Genomic DNA, 15,851 nt, shown 5'->3' with positions numbered 1-15,851 from the left:
AGGGCAGGTGGAATTGTCCCTAGCAGCATCCTCGGCACATTCAGATCCAAACCATGTCCATGTAAAGACCGTCCAAACGAGCTGACAGCAGGGCCACGTGGAATTGTCCCTGGCAGCAGCATCGGATCCAGACCATGGCCATGTAAAGACATTGAAGAATCTGGTATTAATGGCAGCACTTGACCCAAACCAGTTGCATGTTCAGATCCTGGAGAACCAGGTAGCAATGGCAAAGGTTCCACACTTCTTCAGCCGATGATTGAGAAGTTCACCCCTTTTTTTGTGATGACGAAAGGTTCTAAACTTATTTTCCTGATCAAAGGCTCGAGCAAGTTCTAGCATGAAAGCTATTGCGATTTTGCTCATGCCACTTGTCCCTGGCATGCTATCATTCTCCTTCTGTTTTCCACCCTCACGGGCACCCTCCAGGTTGACATCACAACTATCAAGTGGTCTAGAGCTTATCCCTGACATGCTATCATTATAGTTCTTCTGTTCTCCACCCTCACGGCCACCCTCCAAGTTGACATCACAGCTATCAAATGGTTCAGATCCAGGTATGTTTCCTTTCTTATCCTTACCGTGACCAGTCAGTCCATAGCTTGACCCAGCTGTTATTTGCTCTTTGTCATAGACACCAGATGGTCCAGGAACCTCTGATCCTTTGTCATCATCACAAGGATCCTCTGATCCTTTGTCATCATCACCAATCCTCCGATCCTTTGTCATCATCACTAGGATCCTCTGATCCTTTGTCATCATCACCATGTTCTGTGGGTCTCTTCTTATCAAGTCCAGGCCCCTTGGCGTTGCACACCACATTGAGAAGCTTAATCGCATCAGATCTGAACCTCAACAAGATTACAGACGCAATTTCTTTGCTAAACTCATAATCAACAGTACCATTGCGAACCTTATCTGACATAACTTTCCAATGCATCATATACTCAAACAACAGTTTCATTAGGAATGAACAGCCTTCCTTCCATTTCTGATTCACAGATAAGAATAACTCTGCAATGCGTGCAACTTCCCCTAGAACCAAAGTTCGGGAAAGCGCGCTTAATCGAGCGCTTATGCGCGCCTACGCGCAAGGCACTGGCCTACCGCCTCGCATAGGCCATGTGCGCTCGTAAAGGCGCGACGCGCGCCTAGGTGGAGCGCTTTTCTCGCTGAGGCGAGCTTAAGCGCGCGGAACAGCGCGGAACGGGCGCTTAATGGCACAGAACGACGAGAGGGGATCCATCGGGGAATCGGGATAAAGAGGCAGGGAGCCACGGGATGAAAGGCAGAGGGTCAAAATCGAGCCCGTGTTAGGGTTAGGGTCTCCTCTCCTCCATTCCTCGCGCCGCCGGACTCTCCTTGGGGTCGCGAGACTCCTCGCGCCGCCGGCAGCAGCACGCCCTCCACCCTGGATCTGAAGCTTCTCCTCGCGCCTCTCCTGCTCGGGCCCTCCCCCACACCTCCGGTTGCTGGCCTTCGACCTCATCCCGCCGTGGATCTCGCGGCCTGGTCTTCTTCTCTTCAGGCAGGTGAGCCCCCAAATCCCCATCGAGCCTACCTTCTCCTGCTAGCTTCTGCATGTTGCTGCTTTGCTGGTGCTACTAGTTGCCGCTGAAGTGATGTTAGCTGCTGCTGGTGGTAGTTAGTGGTGCTGTTTACTATTATTAGTGTTAGTACAGTAGTACATGTTAGTACTAGTAGAGTAAAAGTAGTAGTACTTGGTGTTGTTGCCTGTTGCTGTTAATTTGCTGCTGCTACTGCTGTTTGATGCTGCTACTACTTGTTTGCTGCTGATGCTAGCTGATGCTGATGCTGGCTGCTGCTGCTACTTGTTTGTTGCTAATGCTAGCTGCTGTTGCTTGTTTGCTGCTGCTGTCTGTGGCTACTAGCTGCTAATTTGTGTTGTTGACTTGTTGTTATAGGATGTCAACATCAGAGAACACCACCGCCCAAACAGAGTCCGAAAGGCCGATAGCTCTGAAGAGGAAATCCAATGATGTTGGATGGAACTATGGGAAACTATGTGATGTCACAAATAAGGAGAGGGTGAAGTGTGACTTTTGTGGCCATATTAGCACCGGAGGAATTAACCGTTTCAAGCTACACATCACAGGCACCACCTCAAGCGTTCTTTCATGTTTAAGATCAACTCCGGAGGCTAAAGCAATATGCCAGAGAGCTCTTGATGCATATGAGGCAAAGAAGGTGGCGAAGAAAAAACATACGGCAGAAGTGAGGGCTGATGTGCATGTTACAGCCCTAAATGAAGCAAGGGATGGTAGAGAATCTGTTTGTGTTGGAAGCACATCATCGGAGCCCAACAAATTAGGACCAATGGACAAGTTTGTGCGTCCTATTGATGGTAAATCAAGCAAAGAGGAAGCCTTGAAGCAGCTAAGTATGAATGAAGCACTATTCAAGGAGAGAAGAGGTCAATGTTCACCATATGTTGCTAGATGGGTGTATTCACATGGTAATTCTGGAGTCCTTCATTTCTTTGCTTGCTTGTGCTTGAAATGATTGCTTGATTGCATTGTTTTGTTCCTTTGCTTGTAGGCATACCATTTAATGCTCTTGACAATGATGAGTTTTGTCAAATGTGTGAGGCCATAGGCAAATTTGGTCCTGGATATGAGCCTCCTACTCAATATGAGCTTAGGGAGAAGTTGTTGAGTGATGAATATGCAAGGACCAAGAGTTTGTTAGATGAACGTGAGAAGGAGAAGATAAAGCTTGGGTGCACCATCATGACAGATGCATGGACGGACATGAAGAGGAGGAGCATAATGAATTTGTGCATGCATTGCAGTGGGGGGACAAGTTTTCTCAAATCAAAGGAAACATCTGATGTGTCACATACAAGTGAAGTCATATTTCAGCTAGTGGACAGCGCAATTGAGGAGGTAGGGGCGGAGCATGTGATGCAAGTGGTGACGGAGAATGCTTCCAATAACATGGGAGCCAAGAAAATGTTGCTGGAGAAGAGGCCGAAGATCTTTTGGAGCTCTTGTGCAACTCACACTATCAACTTAATGCTCCAACGATTTGGCAGCCTCAAGAGATTCAAAACAATAATTGATCAAGCAAAGAACCTCACCATCTGTAAGGGCATATTTTTCCCTAAGTGTTTTGGTGATTGATGACAATGCTCGTGCGGACTAATCGTGTGCCTTGAGTCCCTCAGATTCCTCATCATTAGGCACAAGACGATTCGGTGCCCCTCGGAGACTGTTGAAGTCGGCGTTGTTCTACGTTTCTCCTTGGTGGAGTTGAGTCGTAGGAGAGCCGTACTATTAAGAGGGGGTCCGCGTCGGAAAGGTAGGGTGGAATCACACGTACACTTGTCCCTCCTTTCCTTGCACTTTGGAGCTACCCGTCGTTATCTTGGTTGTGTGGAAAACTGGCGACTACTGCTGTACTTGCGGTAGTACCGCAGGTACAAGCGGTAGTACCGCGGCGCATCACGGTAGTACCGCCCCTTGGTGCGGTAGTACCGCGGCTCCCTGGCCTAGTGCCGCTCCGGTGCGATAGTAGGGGCGGATGTAATTTTTTACATCCGCGCCCCTCACGGTAGTACCGCCCCTTTGGTGCGGTAGTACCGCGGCTCCCTGGCCTAGTGCCGCTCCGGTGCGGTAGTAGGGGCGGATGTAACTTTTTACATCCGCGCCACCCACGGTAGTACCGCTCGTCCAGCGCGGTAGTACCGTGGCGGCCCACGGTAGTACCGCTCCCTTGGAGTCGTAGTACCGTGGCCCTTCGGCCTAGTACCGCAGTGTCGCGGTAGTAGACGCGGATGTAATTTTTTACATCCGCGCCGACCACGGTAGTACCGCGCCTCGCAGGCGTTAGTACCGCGTCGGGTTTTCACACCACCCTAGTTTCTGCGGAAGTATGTACGGATGTAATTTATTTCATCCGCGCCCTTCCCAGGCCGTGACCCTCCTGCCTTGCGGTAGTACCGCAAGGGGGAGCGGTAGTACCGCGCAAGCGGTAGTACTGCTCCTTCTTCAGGCTTGTTCCGGCCTGTGCAGTTGCCACGGTAGTACCGTGGTGGTCCACGGTAGTACCGCGCGGCGCCGCGGTAGTACCGCGTCGTTGGAGCGGTAGTACCGTGAGTCGCGGGCAGAACTAGTGGATAACGGTTGGATTCTTTCCACGACTATATAAGGGATGTCTTCTACCTCTAGTGGACTACCTCTTCCACCTCTAAGCTCCATTGTTGCTCCAAGCTCCATTTTCGCCCGATCTCTCTCCCTAGCCAATCAAACTTGTTGATTTGCTCGGGATTGGGTGACAAGGGCCCGATCTACACTTCCACCAAAGGATATTTGATTCCCCCCACTTATCCCTTGCGGATCTTGTTACTCTTGGGTGTTGAGCACCCTAGACGGTTGAGGTCACCTCGAAGCCATACTCCATTGCGGTGAAGCTTCGTGGTGTTGTTGTTGTTGGGAGCCTCCGATTGTTGTGGAGATTGCCCCAATCTTGCTTGTAAAGGTTCGGTCGCCGCCTTCAAGGGCACCAATAGTGGAATCACGGATTCACGGCATCTCGCATCGTGTGAGGGCGTGAGGAGAATACGGTGGCCCTAGTGGCTTCTTGGGGAGCATTGTGCCTCCACACCGCTCTAACGGAGACGTACTTCCCCTTAAAAGGAAGGAACTCCGGTAACACATCCTTGTCTCCACCGGCTCCACTATTGGTTATTTCGTGCCTTTACTTTCGCAAGCTTACTTATTGTTACATCTCTTGTTTGCTTGCGTGCTAGTTGATATTGCATCATATAGGTTACTCACTTAGTTGCACATCTAGACAACCTATTTGTTGCAAAGTTTAATTTGGTAAAGAAAAGGTTAAAAATTGTTAGTTGCCTATTCACCCCCCCTCTAGTCAACCATATCGATCCTTTCAATTGGTATCAGAGCCTCGTCTCTTTATTAAGGACTTTGCCGTCCGAAGAGTATGGTTGACACCAACGATGGTGCGGAGGAACACTCCGGTGTGAATCCCATCTCATCTTCGGCCGAAGGGGGAACCTCGGTCTCTCGTGAGGAGTTCAATGTGGCTTTAGACACATTGAAAACCTCCATGACGGCCGAGGTTAAAAGCATGTTTAATGATTTCCTAGAGGGACTCAAACTATCTACCGCGCCTATGAAAGTGGGTGATCCTACTAACAAGGTGACGGATGCTATCTCCGACAAAGGGGAAGCTAACAATGAAAAGAGTCCTTCTACTAGTTGTAGAAATGGCACCGGCATCTTTGCCCATGTGGAACCCCCGGTTTATGGAGGGCCTATCCCCTCCACTCATTTGAATCATGCCGGTCCACCTCCTAAATATGAGAAACATGAAGATTTTGATAATTGGGTCTATCGCTTTAAGCGTCATTTGAAACATGTGAACACTAACCTTTGGAGAATCATTGAAGAAGGTTTTTATCCTCATGACCCAAGCAACTTCACCCCTCGAGAAGCCGTGGACAATCAATTCAATGAGAGTGCTCTCTTCATCATCCAAGATGCAATCCTTTCCGAAGATCTCCCTCACCTTCGACCCCATGTCGTGGCTAAAGAAGCATGGAAATGTGTCGAGGGTCTCTACCGTGGAAGTGCTAGCATTCAACGGTCCAACTATGAAGTGGTGCAAGATGAAGCCGATGAGTTTGCAATGAAAGAAGACGAAGAACCTCGTGAGCTCTTTCGAAGAGTGACCAAACTCGCGGTGGCACTCCGAGATCATGGAAGCAAGGACACGGATGACAATTGGATCAAGCGGAAGTTCCTCAAGGCCATGATGCCCTACAACAAAGCCATGTCCTCCGTCATTCGTCAACGACCGGACTTCCACACCATGACCTCAAGTGAAGTGTTGGATGAGTTCGTTGCAATGAGCATCTTGGACAAGACCGCCGATAATGCGGTGCTCCGTTCTCAAAGAGTAAAGAAGTCTAACCTTGCCTTGAAGGCCAAGGTTATTGTGGAAGAAGAGGAAGAAATGGAGGATGAGGAAAGCAACCCTGAAGACACCAAGTTTGACTACCATGAGCACATGGCCCTTGCTTCAAGACAATTTTGGAGTAAGAAGAGCTCAAGACCCAACTTCAACAAGAACAACTCAAGTGGCGTCAAGGGCAAGCAACGAGTGAGAACTTGTTTCAACTGTGGCAATGTGAGCCATTTCGTTGCGGATTGTCCTTACGAGAAGCGGGAAGACAATGGTGGCAAGTTCATTCGAAAAGACAAAGCCAAGTCCTTCCCCAACAAGAACAACTTCGCCAAGAAGACTCCCACGCGTGGGTTGGTGGTTCAAGAAGAATACCAAGAGGATGACGATGATGATGAGAATGAAGAAGCAACGGCCATGGCATCCATTGCCATTGCTACTCCCCGGGTGTCTCTCTTCGAATCACCCAACGAAAACATCACCGCTAGATGCCTCATGGCTAAGGCTTCAAACAAGGTAACCCCCAACATCACAACCACCATCATTACTAATCCCTCCGTGGAGGATTGCATTGATGGACATGTTGAGTCTAATGAGGAAGTGAATGAATTTGAGTCTTTTATGAGTAAGCTCAAGGGAAAGTCCAAGAAGCACTTTGTTGCTCTCTTGGAACAACTTGGTGAGGCCAATGACATGATCGAGGCTCACGAAGAAACCATCTTCAAGATGGAAGGTCATAGTCGTGACTATGCCGATGAGATATCGGATCTCTCTAATGCTCTTGAGGGAGAGCGTATGCATCGTTTGACTCTTGAGGAGTCACACAATGATGACCATGCTAAGTTAAAGAAAGATCTTGATCATGCTCTTGTCATGTCTCGTGTGCTAACCTCCGAGAAGGCTAAACTTGGGGTTGATCATGCTAGACTCAAAGAGGAGTTTGAGATACTTGACAAGGCCCACAAGGTCTTGAAGGGTACTCATGCTAGCCTCAAGGAGTCTCATGCTCAACTCCAAGTTAAGCTAATCAAGGAAAAGGCCACCTTTCCTCATATGGTATTAATTGATAATGCATGTGCTACTAACCCTTGTTGTGAGCATGTGCATCTTGTGGAGGAAAATGCCAAGTTGAAGGAACAACTTGAGAAGGGCCTTGTGACTTGTATTCAAGGTGAGAAAAACCTCAACGACCTTTTGAGCAATCAAAAGGAAGTTGTGGGCAAAAAAGGAATTGGGTTTGCACCCAAGTCCAAGAGCAAGAAGAAGAAGAACAACAAGGCCAATCGTCCTCCTCCCCTCAAACAAACGTTCGTGAAAGAGGGAGAGGGTACTTCTAAGAAGAAGAAGGAGAAAGTGAAGGAAGTTGATGTCCAAAAGGGCAAGAACATTTCCTCAAACAAAGTCGGCGACTTTAACCCTTCATATGTGTTGTGTCGTGCTAGTGATGGACATGTTTATGCTAAATTTGTTGGTTCCTCTTATGAATACATTGAATGGTCTATTTGGGTTCCCAAAACCCTTGTTACTAACATCAAAGGACCCATTACTAAATGGGTACCTAAAACCAAGCATTGATCTCGTGTAGGCGTTTGCTTCCGGTGGGGGATCATGGTTGCTTGATAGTGGAGCAACAAATCATATGACCGGGAGCAAGGACTTGGTGGTGGACGTGCAAGAGATTCCATCTACGCCCACCAATGTCGAGTGGGATGATGCATCACATTCTAAGGTATTGGATCTCGGCAAGGTTGTCATTTCTCATGATCTAACGATCGAGAAAGTCATGCTTGTTGAGTCCCTTGCATTTAATTTACTTTCCGTTCGTCAACTTGCATTCATGGGCTTTGCCACATTCTTTGATATTGATACCGTGGCCCTCTTGTGGAGCAAGACTCTTAAAGTAGCCTTCGTTGGGCATGTCGAGAACGGTCTCTGTGTGGTTAACTTTTCGGAGCAACCCACTAAGACCGCGATATGCCTAATGGCTAAAGTTGACGTGGGATGGCTTTGGCATCGCCGTTTAGCCCACGTCAATATGAGATCTTTGCAAAGTCTTTTCAAGGGGGACCATGTTCGTGGACTAACAAATGTTAGTTTTGCCAAAGATCGTGCTTGCAGTGCTTGTATCGAAGGAAAGCTTCATGAAAAGGCTCACCCTCCCTCAACCATCATCTACTCGAAGAGACCCTTGGAGCTCCTTCACATGGATCTCTTCGGGCCTCCATCTTTTGATAGTCTTGGAGGAAGAAAGTATTGCTTGGTGATTGTGGATGATTATTCAAGATACACTTGGGTATACTTCTTCAAGAGGAAGAGTGAGACCCAACAAACCGTCATCAACTTTGCAAATGAAGCTCAACGTCAACATGATGCAAAGATCTTGACAATAAGAAGCGACAACGGCACCGAGTTCAAGAACTACACCTTGGATGAGTTTCTTAGTGATGAGGGGATCAAGCATCAATATGCGGCACCTTATACCCCTCAACAAAATGGTGTTGCGGAGAGGAAGAACCGGACGTTGATGGATGCGGCAAGGACCATGATGGCGGAGTTCAAGTCTCCATACAACTTTTGGGCCGAAGCCATCAACACCGCATGTCATGCATCCAATCGGCTCTATCTTCGCAAAGGCTTGAACAAGACTCCTTATGAGATCCTCACCGGCAACAAGCCCAACCTCAAGTACTTCCGGGTGTTCGGATGTAAGTGTTTCATTCTCAAGAAAGGTGTTCGGTTGTCTAAATTTGAGGCTAGAGCTCATGAAGGCATATTTGTTGGTTATGCTACAAACTCTTATGCTTACCGTGTCCTCAACAAGTCCACCGGACTCATTGAGGAGACGTGTAACGTGGAGTTTGACGAAAATAACGGCTCCCAAGTGAAGCAAAGTGGTACTTGTGATATAGGTGATGAAATTCCTCCCCAAGCCATAAGAAGAATGGGTATTGGTCAAATCCTACCCATTGAGGAACCCCTTGTGGCCGAAGGAGAAGGACAATGCTCTACTCTAGTAGAGCCATCACCTCATCAAGACACACACGCTTCCGAAGAACAAAGTGAAGGCCCTCAACCTCGTGAACAAGACCAAGGGCAAGATCCACCTCAAGACGGTGATGAATCACTAATTGATGCCCAAGGTCAAGTTCTCCCCCTCGAGCGAGTTCAAGACCAAGAGCAACCTCAAGGTCAAGAACAAGCTCAAGACGGCGCTCAAGATCATCAAGTCAACCCTCCTCCTTCCACACCCGAGGAGGAATTAGAGCGTCGTGCCGCGAAGATTGCTTCCAAGCTCACCACCCAAGGCCATCTCATGGAAAATGTGGTTGGAAGCCTAAGAAAGGGGGTAAGCACTCGTAGACAATTGGCAAACTATTGTGAACATCACGCGTTTGTCTCTTGTGTCGAACCCCAAAAGGTCTATGAGGCGCTCGAAGACTCGGATTGGCTCAATGTCATGCATGAAGAACTCAACAACTTCGAGTACAACAAGGTGTGGAGATTGGTGCCAAGACCGTCCGGGAACCACAACGTCATTGGAACCAAGTGGATCTTCAAGAACAAGCAAGATGCTCATGGGAACATCATTCGCAACAAGGCAAGATTGGTAGCACAAGGCTACTCCCAAGTCGAGGGTATCGACTACGGTGAAACCTTTGCTCCCGTTGCTCGTCTTGAATCCATTCGTTTGTTGATTGCTTATGCTTCTCATCATAACTTTAAGTTGCAACAAATGGATGTGAAAAGTGCTTTTCTTAATGGTCCTATTAATGAGTTGGTCTATGTCAAGCAACCCCCCGGGTTCGAGGGTCCCTACTTTCCGGATCATGTGTATGAACTCGATAAGGCACTCTATGGCCTTAAACAAGCCCCACGTGCGTGGTATGACCACCTTACCGAGTTGCTACAAGATCGTGGATTTGAAGTAGGGCTAATCGACCCCACTCTTTTTACTAAGAAGGTCAACGGGGAGTTGTTTGTATGCCAACTATATGTTGATGATATTATCTTTGGTTCTCCTAACAAAGCTTTCAATGAAGAATTTGCCGCTCTCATGACCTCCAAGTTTAAGATGTCTTCGATGGGAGAGTTGAAGTTCTTCCTTGGTTTCGACATCAAACAAAGAAGAGAAGGAACCTTCATCAACCAAGCCAAATACACTCAAGACATGCTTAAAAGATTCAAGCTAAGTGATGTCAAGCCGTCTACTACACCAATCCCTACCAAGTGCCAACTTGACATCGATCCCAATGATAAAGCGGTGGATCAAAAGGTATATCGCTCCATGATTGGCTCCTTGCTTTACCTTTGTGCATCTAGACCGGATATCATGTTAAGTGTGGGGATGTGTGCACGTTTTCAAGCCGCACCAAAGGAAAGTCACTTTGTGGCGGTCAAGCGAATCTTTCGATATTTGGCTCATACCCCAAACTTTGGCTTATGGTACCCAAGAGGAGCAAACTTCAAGCTTGAAGGTTTCACGGATTCCGATTGGGCGGGAGACAAAGTGGATAGGAAGTCCACTTCCGGAGGGTGTCAATTTCTTGGTTGCTCCTTGGTAAGTTGGTCTTCCAAGAAGCAAAGTTGTGTGTCTCTCTAGTCCACCGAAGCGGAATATGTGGCGGTCGGTAGTTGTTGTGCTCAACTCCTATGGATGAGGCAAACTTTAAAGGAGTACGGTGTCATTTGTGACAAAGTGCCTCTTTGGTGTGACGATGAAAGTGCCATCAAGATCTCTCTCAACCCGGTGCAACACTTCAAGACGAAGCACATTGAGATTCGGTATCACTTCATCCGGGATCACATTAGGCGAGGGGAGATCGAGCTCAAGTATGTCAACACTCATGATAACCTTGCAGATATTTTCACGAAGCCCTTGGATGAAGCAAGATTTCGCGAGTTAAGGCATGAGCTAAATATCATTGATTTGAGCAATGTGACTTGAACCCGTGCACCCCCCACCACACTCAACTTGTTGTCTAGTTTAGGTGTAGGCATGGACATAGGGGGAGTGTTGTTCTCTCAATGAACTCTCCCTCCCCCCATTATGCATAAATAGATCACATCTTTCACATTAGCCATTTTTGATGGTACTTGTGTTTCAAAGACGAGTTTTGGTCATGGGCCCAAGGATAATTCTTCGCGGTGCCATACCATCCAACTCAAACATAGGTGGCTTCGGCCACCGCCCTCTCTCCTCGAGAGGTTTTGTCACTTAGGGATTTTCTGTTGTTCCCTTGGTATGTGCTTGTTTTTGTGTAGTTTTGGGTTGTGTCTGTTTTTCCGTGCAAAGGCGTATTCTTTTTTCTCTTGATTGAAACCTTCGGTGGCGTGAGCTCACGGTACTACCGCAGTCGGCCACGGTACTACCGCGGCCAACCACGGTACTACCGCTGATGGGAGCACGGTACTACCGTCCCCAAGCGGCAGTAATTTTTTACTGCCGCCTGGTGGAGCGGTACTACCGCCTCGGCGCGGTACTTCCGCCCAGGCGATACTACCGCGATGACCCGCGGTACTACCGCGTCGGTTCGAGCGCGTGGGGATAAGGCCGGGCAGGGGGAGTTCTAACTCCCCATACCCATTCGTCCTCTTTCTCTCCACGTTGTCTCTTCCTCTCTCGTGCTCACGAACGGAGCCGGCGTTCGTCGCCGGATCTCCTCCACCGGCTGCCCTCCCGTGATTCCGTCCGGTGGGATCGTTCCCCACCACGTGCTCTTGCTATGGACCAAAGTTTTCCCCCAAATCCTTCTCCTTTTTGATTGTGTTTGGTTCTTCTAGGTTTTGGGGGAGGCTTGTATGTTCTTGAGATTCCTAGACTAAATCTCTGCAAGATTAGGATGAAGGAGTGTGGTATTGCATAGGATTTACACTTGTATTGTTGTCTAGCGCTAGATCTGATCACCGTAGCACCGCCATGGCTTCGCGGTTCTTTTTCAGATTCAAATCCTGTTAGATCTGACGCGACGCGGTACTACCGCCCGTAGGGAGCGGTACTACCGCTCGCACGGTACTACCGCCCCTAGGGCGCGGTACTACCGCGCATCATGTGGTACTAAAACTTTACTACTGCCCCAGCCACGGTACTACCGTGACCCCGCACAGTACTACCGCGTCTGGAGCTGTACTAAGCCTTTAGTACCGCAAACCATGGCAGATCTACCGTGGTTCACATCTATCGCATGCCAACTTTCTCGTTTATCTTCTATGGGTTTCATGTGCTGTTTTATGGCCTTTGCATTGATTCTTTTCGCCTTTTGTTTTGGTGCCTTCCGTGTGTGTCTCAGGTGGTGGCTCTCGCCGGGCCAATCCCGTTCGTGACACTGGCTCCAAGCGTCTGCGCAACCCAGGAGAAGTTCCCGAGGGATCATCTGCGTCCAAGCGAAATGTCAAGACCACAGCTAGCAAGCACAAGGAGCCCGCCAGGGGTATGGATGAGATAGGCCCTACAGAGTATGTCCGTCTCAGGCAGCTTCACCCTTATGTGACCCCTCGCTCCACTGTCAGAGGGTGTGAACTGTTCTGGAACAAGACCCAAACCCAGATCTACTTGAATGTCATCAAGAACAAGCAGAATACCTATGTGAAGGTAAAGTGGATTGATATGCACCACATGAGGAAGGACAGGTTTCGTGACTACTTTGGGGAGGCTCTGGACTTGGTGGAGCAGTTTGGAATTGAGCATGTGATCTCTTTTCACCTGGACTATGACCCTGAGATCATCTGTCAGTTCTTTGCCTCAGTGTATTTTCACACCAATGATGAAAGGAGGATGACTTGGATGACCAATGGCCGCAAGCTGTCTGCTACCTAGAAGGAGTTCATGGATTTGCTTCAAGTTGCTGATGATGGACTTGACACTCCTGTTGGTGTTCGCCCTCACGGCAATGCTGACTCTGCTGACAAGGACAAGCTCACCCCGTTCATGGTTGAGAAGACGCTCGCCAATAGCAAGACAATCTTGGTTCTCAACCCCTTTCTGGATATCATGTACCGCATCTTCCGCAACTCCTTGTTCCCCCGCATCGGTGACAAAGACAAGGTTCATGCCTATATGGTGGACATGATGCTTATTTGCCAGGAGGCTCGCTCGTCTCAGACTCAGCCACTTGATGTCTCTCACATCATGTGGTGTGAGCTTCGGTTTGCTGTGTTCAACCGCAAGGTGCCTATTTATGGGCCCTACCTGTTTCTGCTGATTTCGAAGACTTGGGAGAAGATGTACCCTGAGGAGGAGTTCCTGGCTCCAGACTGGATTCGCCATGAGCCCATTTGTCTGAGGGTCAAACCCAACTGGGCTAACACCGCTACTCGTGCTGAGGCGTCTGCTGCTAGGGCTGCTGCTGTTGATGAGGATGTTGCTGGCGCCGAGGGCCGTTCTGCTAGGCCCTCTCAGAGTGACTCTAGGCCATCTTGGGCCAAGAAGTTGAAGGATAAGATGAAGTCTCTTTTCCGCATGCAAGCCAAGGGCCAGTACAGGGCTCACGTGGAGTCCAAGGAGAGTCGTCGCCAGCACAACAAGGTCTTGCAGCTCTATGGCGAGGATGTGTCTGGCGGGTCTGAGGAGCACATCACTCCTGAGACCGAGTGGATGGAGAAGCAAGGATACAGGTGGACTGATTCTGAGGAGGAGGTCGAGGAGTCCATTCCAGCTGCAGAGGCGTCTGACGAAGAGCCATGGGACGACTTCTCTGCTTGAGCCACCTCTTGTGTGTTTAGGTGTCCTCTCTGCCTTTTTGGCGTCTCGATGCCAAAGGGGGAGAGAGTGTAGGGATTTGTGAGTTTGTGTGTCGTGTGTTTGCTGCTTTTAGTTAAACTCTCTGCTGTTTTTCTTGTTTGAACCTTGGTTATCTTACCTCGTATGGTGTAAGACATATGCGCTCTATCTATCCTAGCTAGCTTGTGTTATATTGTGCTACTTTCATGCTATGCTATGCCTATTATCCTGTCTTGGTCTCTAAAATATAGGGGGAGTGTTGATCCTAGTTTGTGTGCCATGCAGTCCAAAGCATTCATCTAAAGTGCACACATCTAGGGGGAGCCCCGTCTATATTTTAGAGAAGTGGGATTTGCCACTGCTCTAAAATTATCTTATCTTTGTGCAAATCCCGTGTTGTCATCAATACACCAAAAAGGAGGAGATTGTAAGGGCATATTTTTCCCTAAGTGTTTTGGTGATTGATGACAATGCTCGTGCAGACTAATCGTGTGCCTTGAGTCCCTCAGATTCCTCATCATTAGGCACAAGACGATTCGGTGCCCCTCGGAGACTGTTGAAGCCGGCGTTGTTCTACGTTTCTCCTTGGTGGAGTTGAGTTGTAGGAGAGCCGTACTATTAAGAGGGGGTCCGCGTCGGAAAGGTAGGGTGGAATCACACGTACACTTGTCCCTCCTTTCCTTGCACTTTGAAGCTACCCGTCGTTATCTTGGTTGTGTGGAAAACTGGCGACTACTGCTGTACTTGCGGTAGTACCGCAGGTACAAGCGGTAGTACCGCGGCGCATCACGGTAGTACCGCCCCTTGGTGCGGTAGTACCGCGGCTCCCTGGCCTAGTGCCGCTCCGGTGCGGTAGTAGGGGCGGATGTAATTTTTTACATCCGCGCCCCTCACGGTAGTACCGCCCCTTTGATGCGGTAGTACCGCGGCTCCCTAGCCTAGTGCCGCTCCGGTGCGGTAGTAGGGGCGAATGTAATTTTTTACATCCGCGCCACCCACGGTAGTACCGCTCGTCCAGCGCGGTAGTACCGTGGCGGCCCACGGTAGTACCGCTCCCTTGGAGTCGTAGTACCGTGGCCCTTCGGCCTAGTACCGCAGTGTCGCGGTAGTAGGCGCGGATGTAATTTTTTACATCCGCGCCGACCACGTAGTACCGCGCCTCGCAGGCGGTAGTACCGCGTCGGGTTTTCGCACCACCCTAGTTTCTGCGGAAGTATGCACGGATGTAATTTATTTCATCCGCGCCCTTCCCAGGCCGTGACCCTCCTGCCTTGCGGTAGTACCGCAAGGGGGAGCGGTAGTACCACGCAAGCGGTAGTACTGCTCCTTCTTCAGGCTTGTTCCGGCCTGTGCAGTTGCCACGGTAGTACCGTGGTGGTCCACGGTAGTACCGCGCGGCGCCGCGATAGTACCGCGTCCTTGAAGCGGTAGTACCGTGAGTCGCGGGCAGAACTAGTGGTTAACGGTTGGATTCTTTCCACGACTATATAAGGGTTGTCTTCTACCTCTAGTGGACTACCTCTTCCACCTCTAAGCTCCATTGTTGCTCCAAGCTCCATTTTCGCCCGATCTCTCTCCCTAGCCAATCAAACTTGTTGATTTGCTCGGGATTGGGTGACAAGGGCCCGATATATACTTCCACCAAAGGATATTTGATTCCCCCCACTTATCCCTTGCGGATCTTGTTACTCTTGGGTGTTGAGCACCCTAGACGGTTGAGGTCACCTCGAAGCCATACTCCATTGCGGTGAAGCTTCGTGGTGTTGTTGTTGTTGGGAGCCTCCGATTGTTGTGGAGATTGCCCCAACCTTGCTTGTAAAGGTTCGGTCGCCGCCTTCAAGGGCACCAATAGTGGAATCACGGATTCACGGCATCTCGCATCGTGTGAGGGCGTGAGGAGAATACTGTGGCCCTAGTGGCTTCTTGGGGAGCATTGTGCATCCACACCGCTCTAACGGAGACGTACTTCCCCTTAAAAGGAAGGAACTCCGGTAACACATCCTTGTCCCCACCGGCTCCACTATTGGTTATTTCGTGCCTTTACTTTCGCAAGCTTACTTATTGTTACATCTCTTGTTTGCTTGCGTGCTAGTTGATATTGCATCATATAGGTTGCTCACTTAGTTGCACATCTAGACAACCTATTTGTTGCAAAGTTTAATTTGGTAAAGAAAAGGTTAAAAAT

The 15,851-nt window shown here is 49.2% G+C and overlaps 1 protein-coding gene across 1 annotated transcript; it reads left to right on the top strand.

The window, feature by feature from the left end:
- The first annotated feature begins 2,288 nt into the window (after positions 1–2,288).
- Positions 2,289–3,165, top strand: LOC119308373. The gene is made up of 2 exons (XM_037584502.1): positions 2,289–2,476; positions 2,560–3,165. The coding sequence occupies exons 1-2, from the start codon at positions 2,338–2,340 to the stop codon at positions 3,141–3,143; spliced, it is 723 nt and encodes a 240-aa protein (XP_037440399.1). The 5' UTR covers positions 2,289–2,337; the 3' UTR covers positions 3,144–3,165.
- Positions 3,166–15,851: the final 12,686 nt, after the last annotated feature.

This window comes from Triticum dicoccoides, chromosome 5B, assembly GCF_002162155.2.
Source record: "Triticum dicoccoides isolate Atlit2015 ecotype Zavitan chromosome 5B, WEW_v2.0, whole genome shotgun sequence".
NCBI classification, from domain to species: domain Eukaryota; kingdom Viridiplantae; phylum Streptophyta; class Magnoliopsida; order Poales; family Poaceae; genus Triticum; species Triticum dicoccoides.
This window is presented reverse-complemented; position numbering and strand designations above follow the sequence as displayed.

Coding starts and splice junctions, on each gene's coding strand:
- LOC119308373 (XM_037584502.1), top strand. CDS start 2,338: ATGGACAAGTTTGTGCGTCCTATTGATGGTAAATCAAGCAAAGAGGAA. Junction 2,477..2,559: donor TAGATGGGTGTATTCACATG/GTAATTCTGGAG, acceptor CTTTGCTTGTAG/GCATACCATTTAATGCTCTT.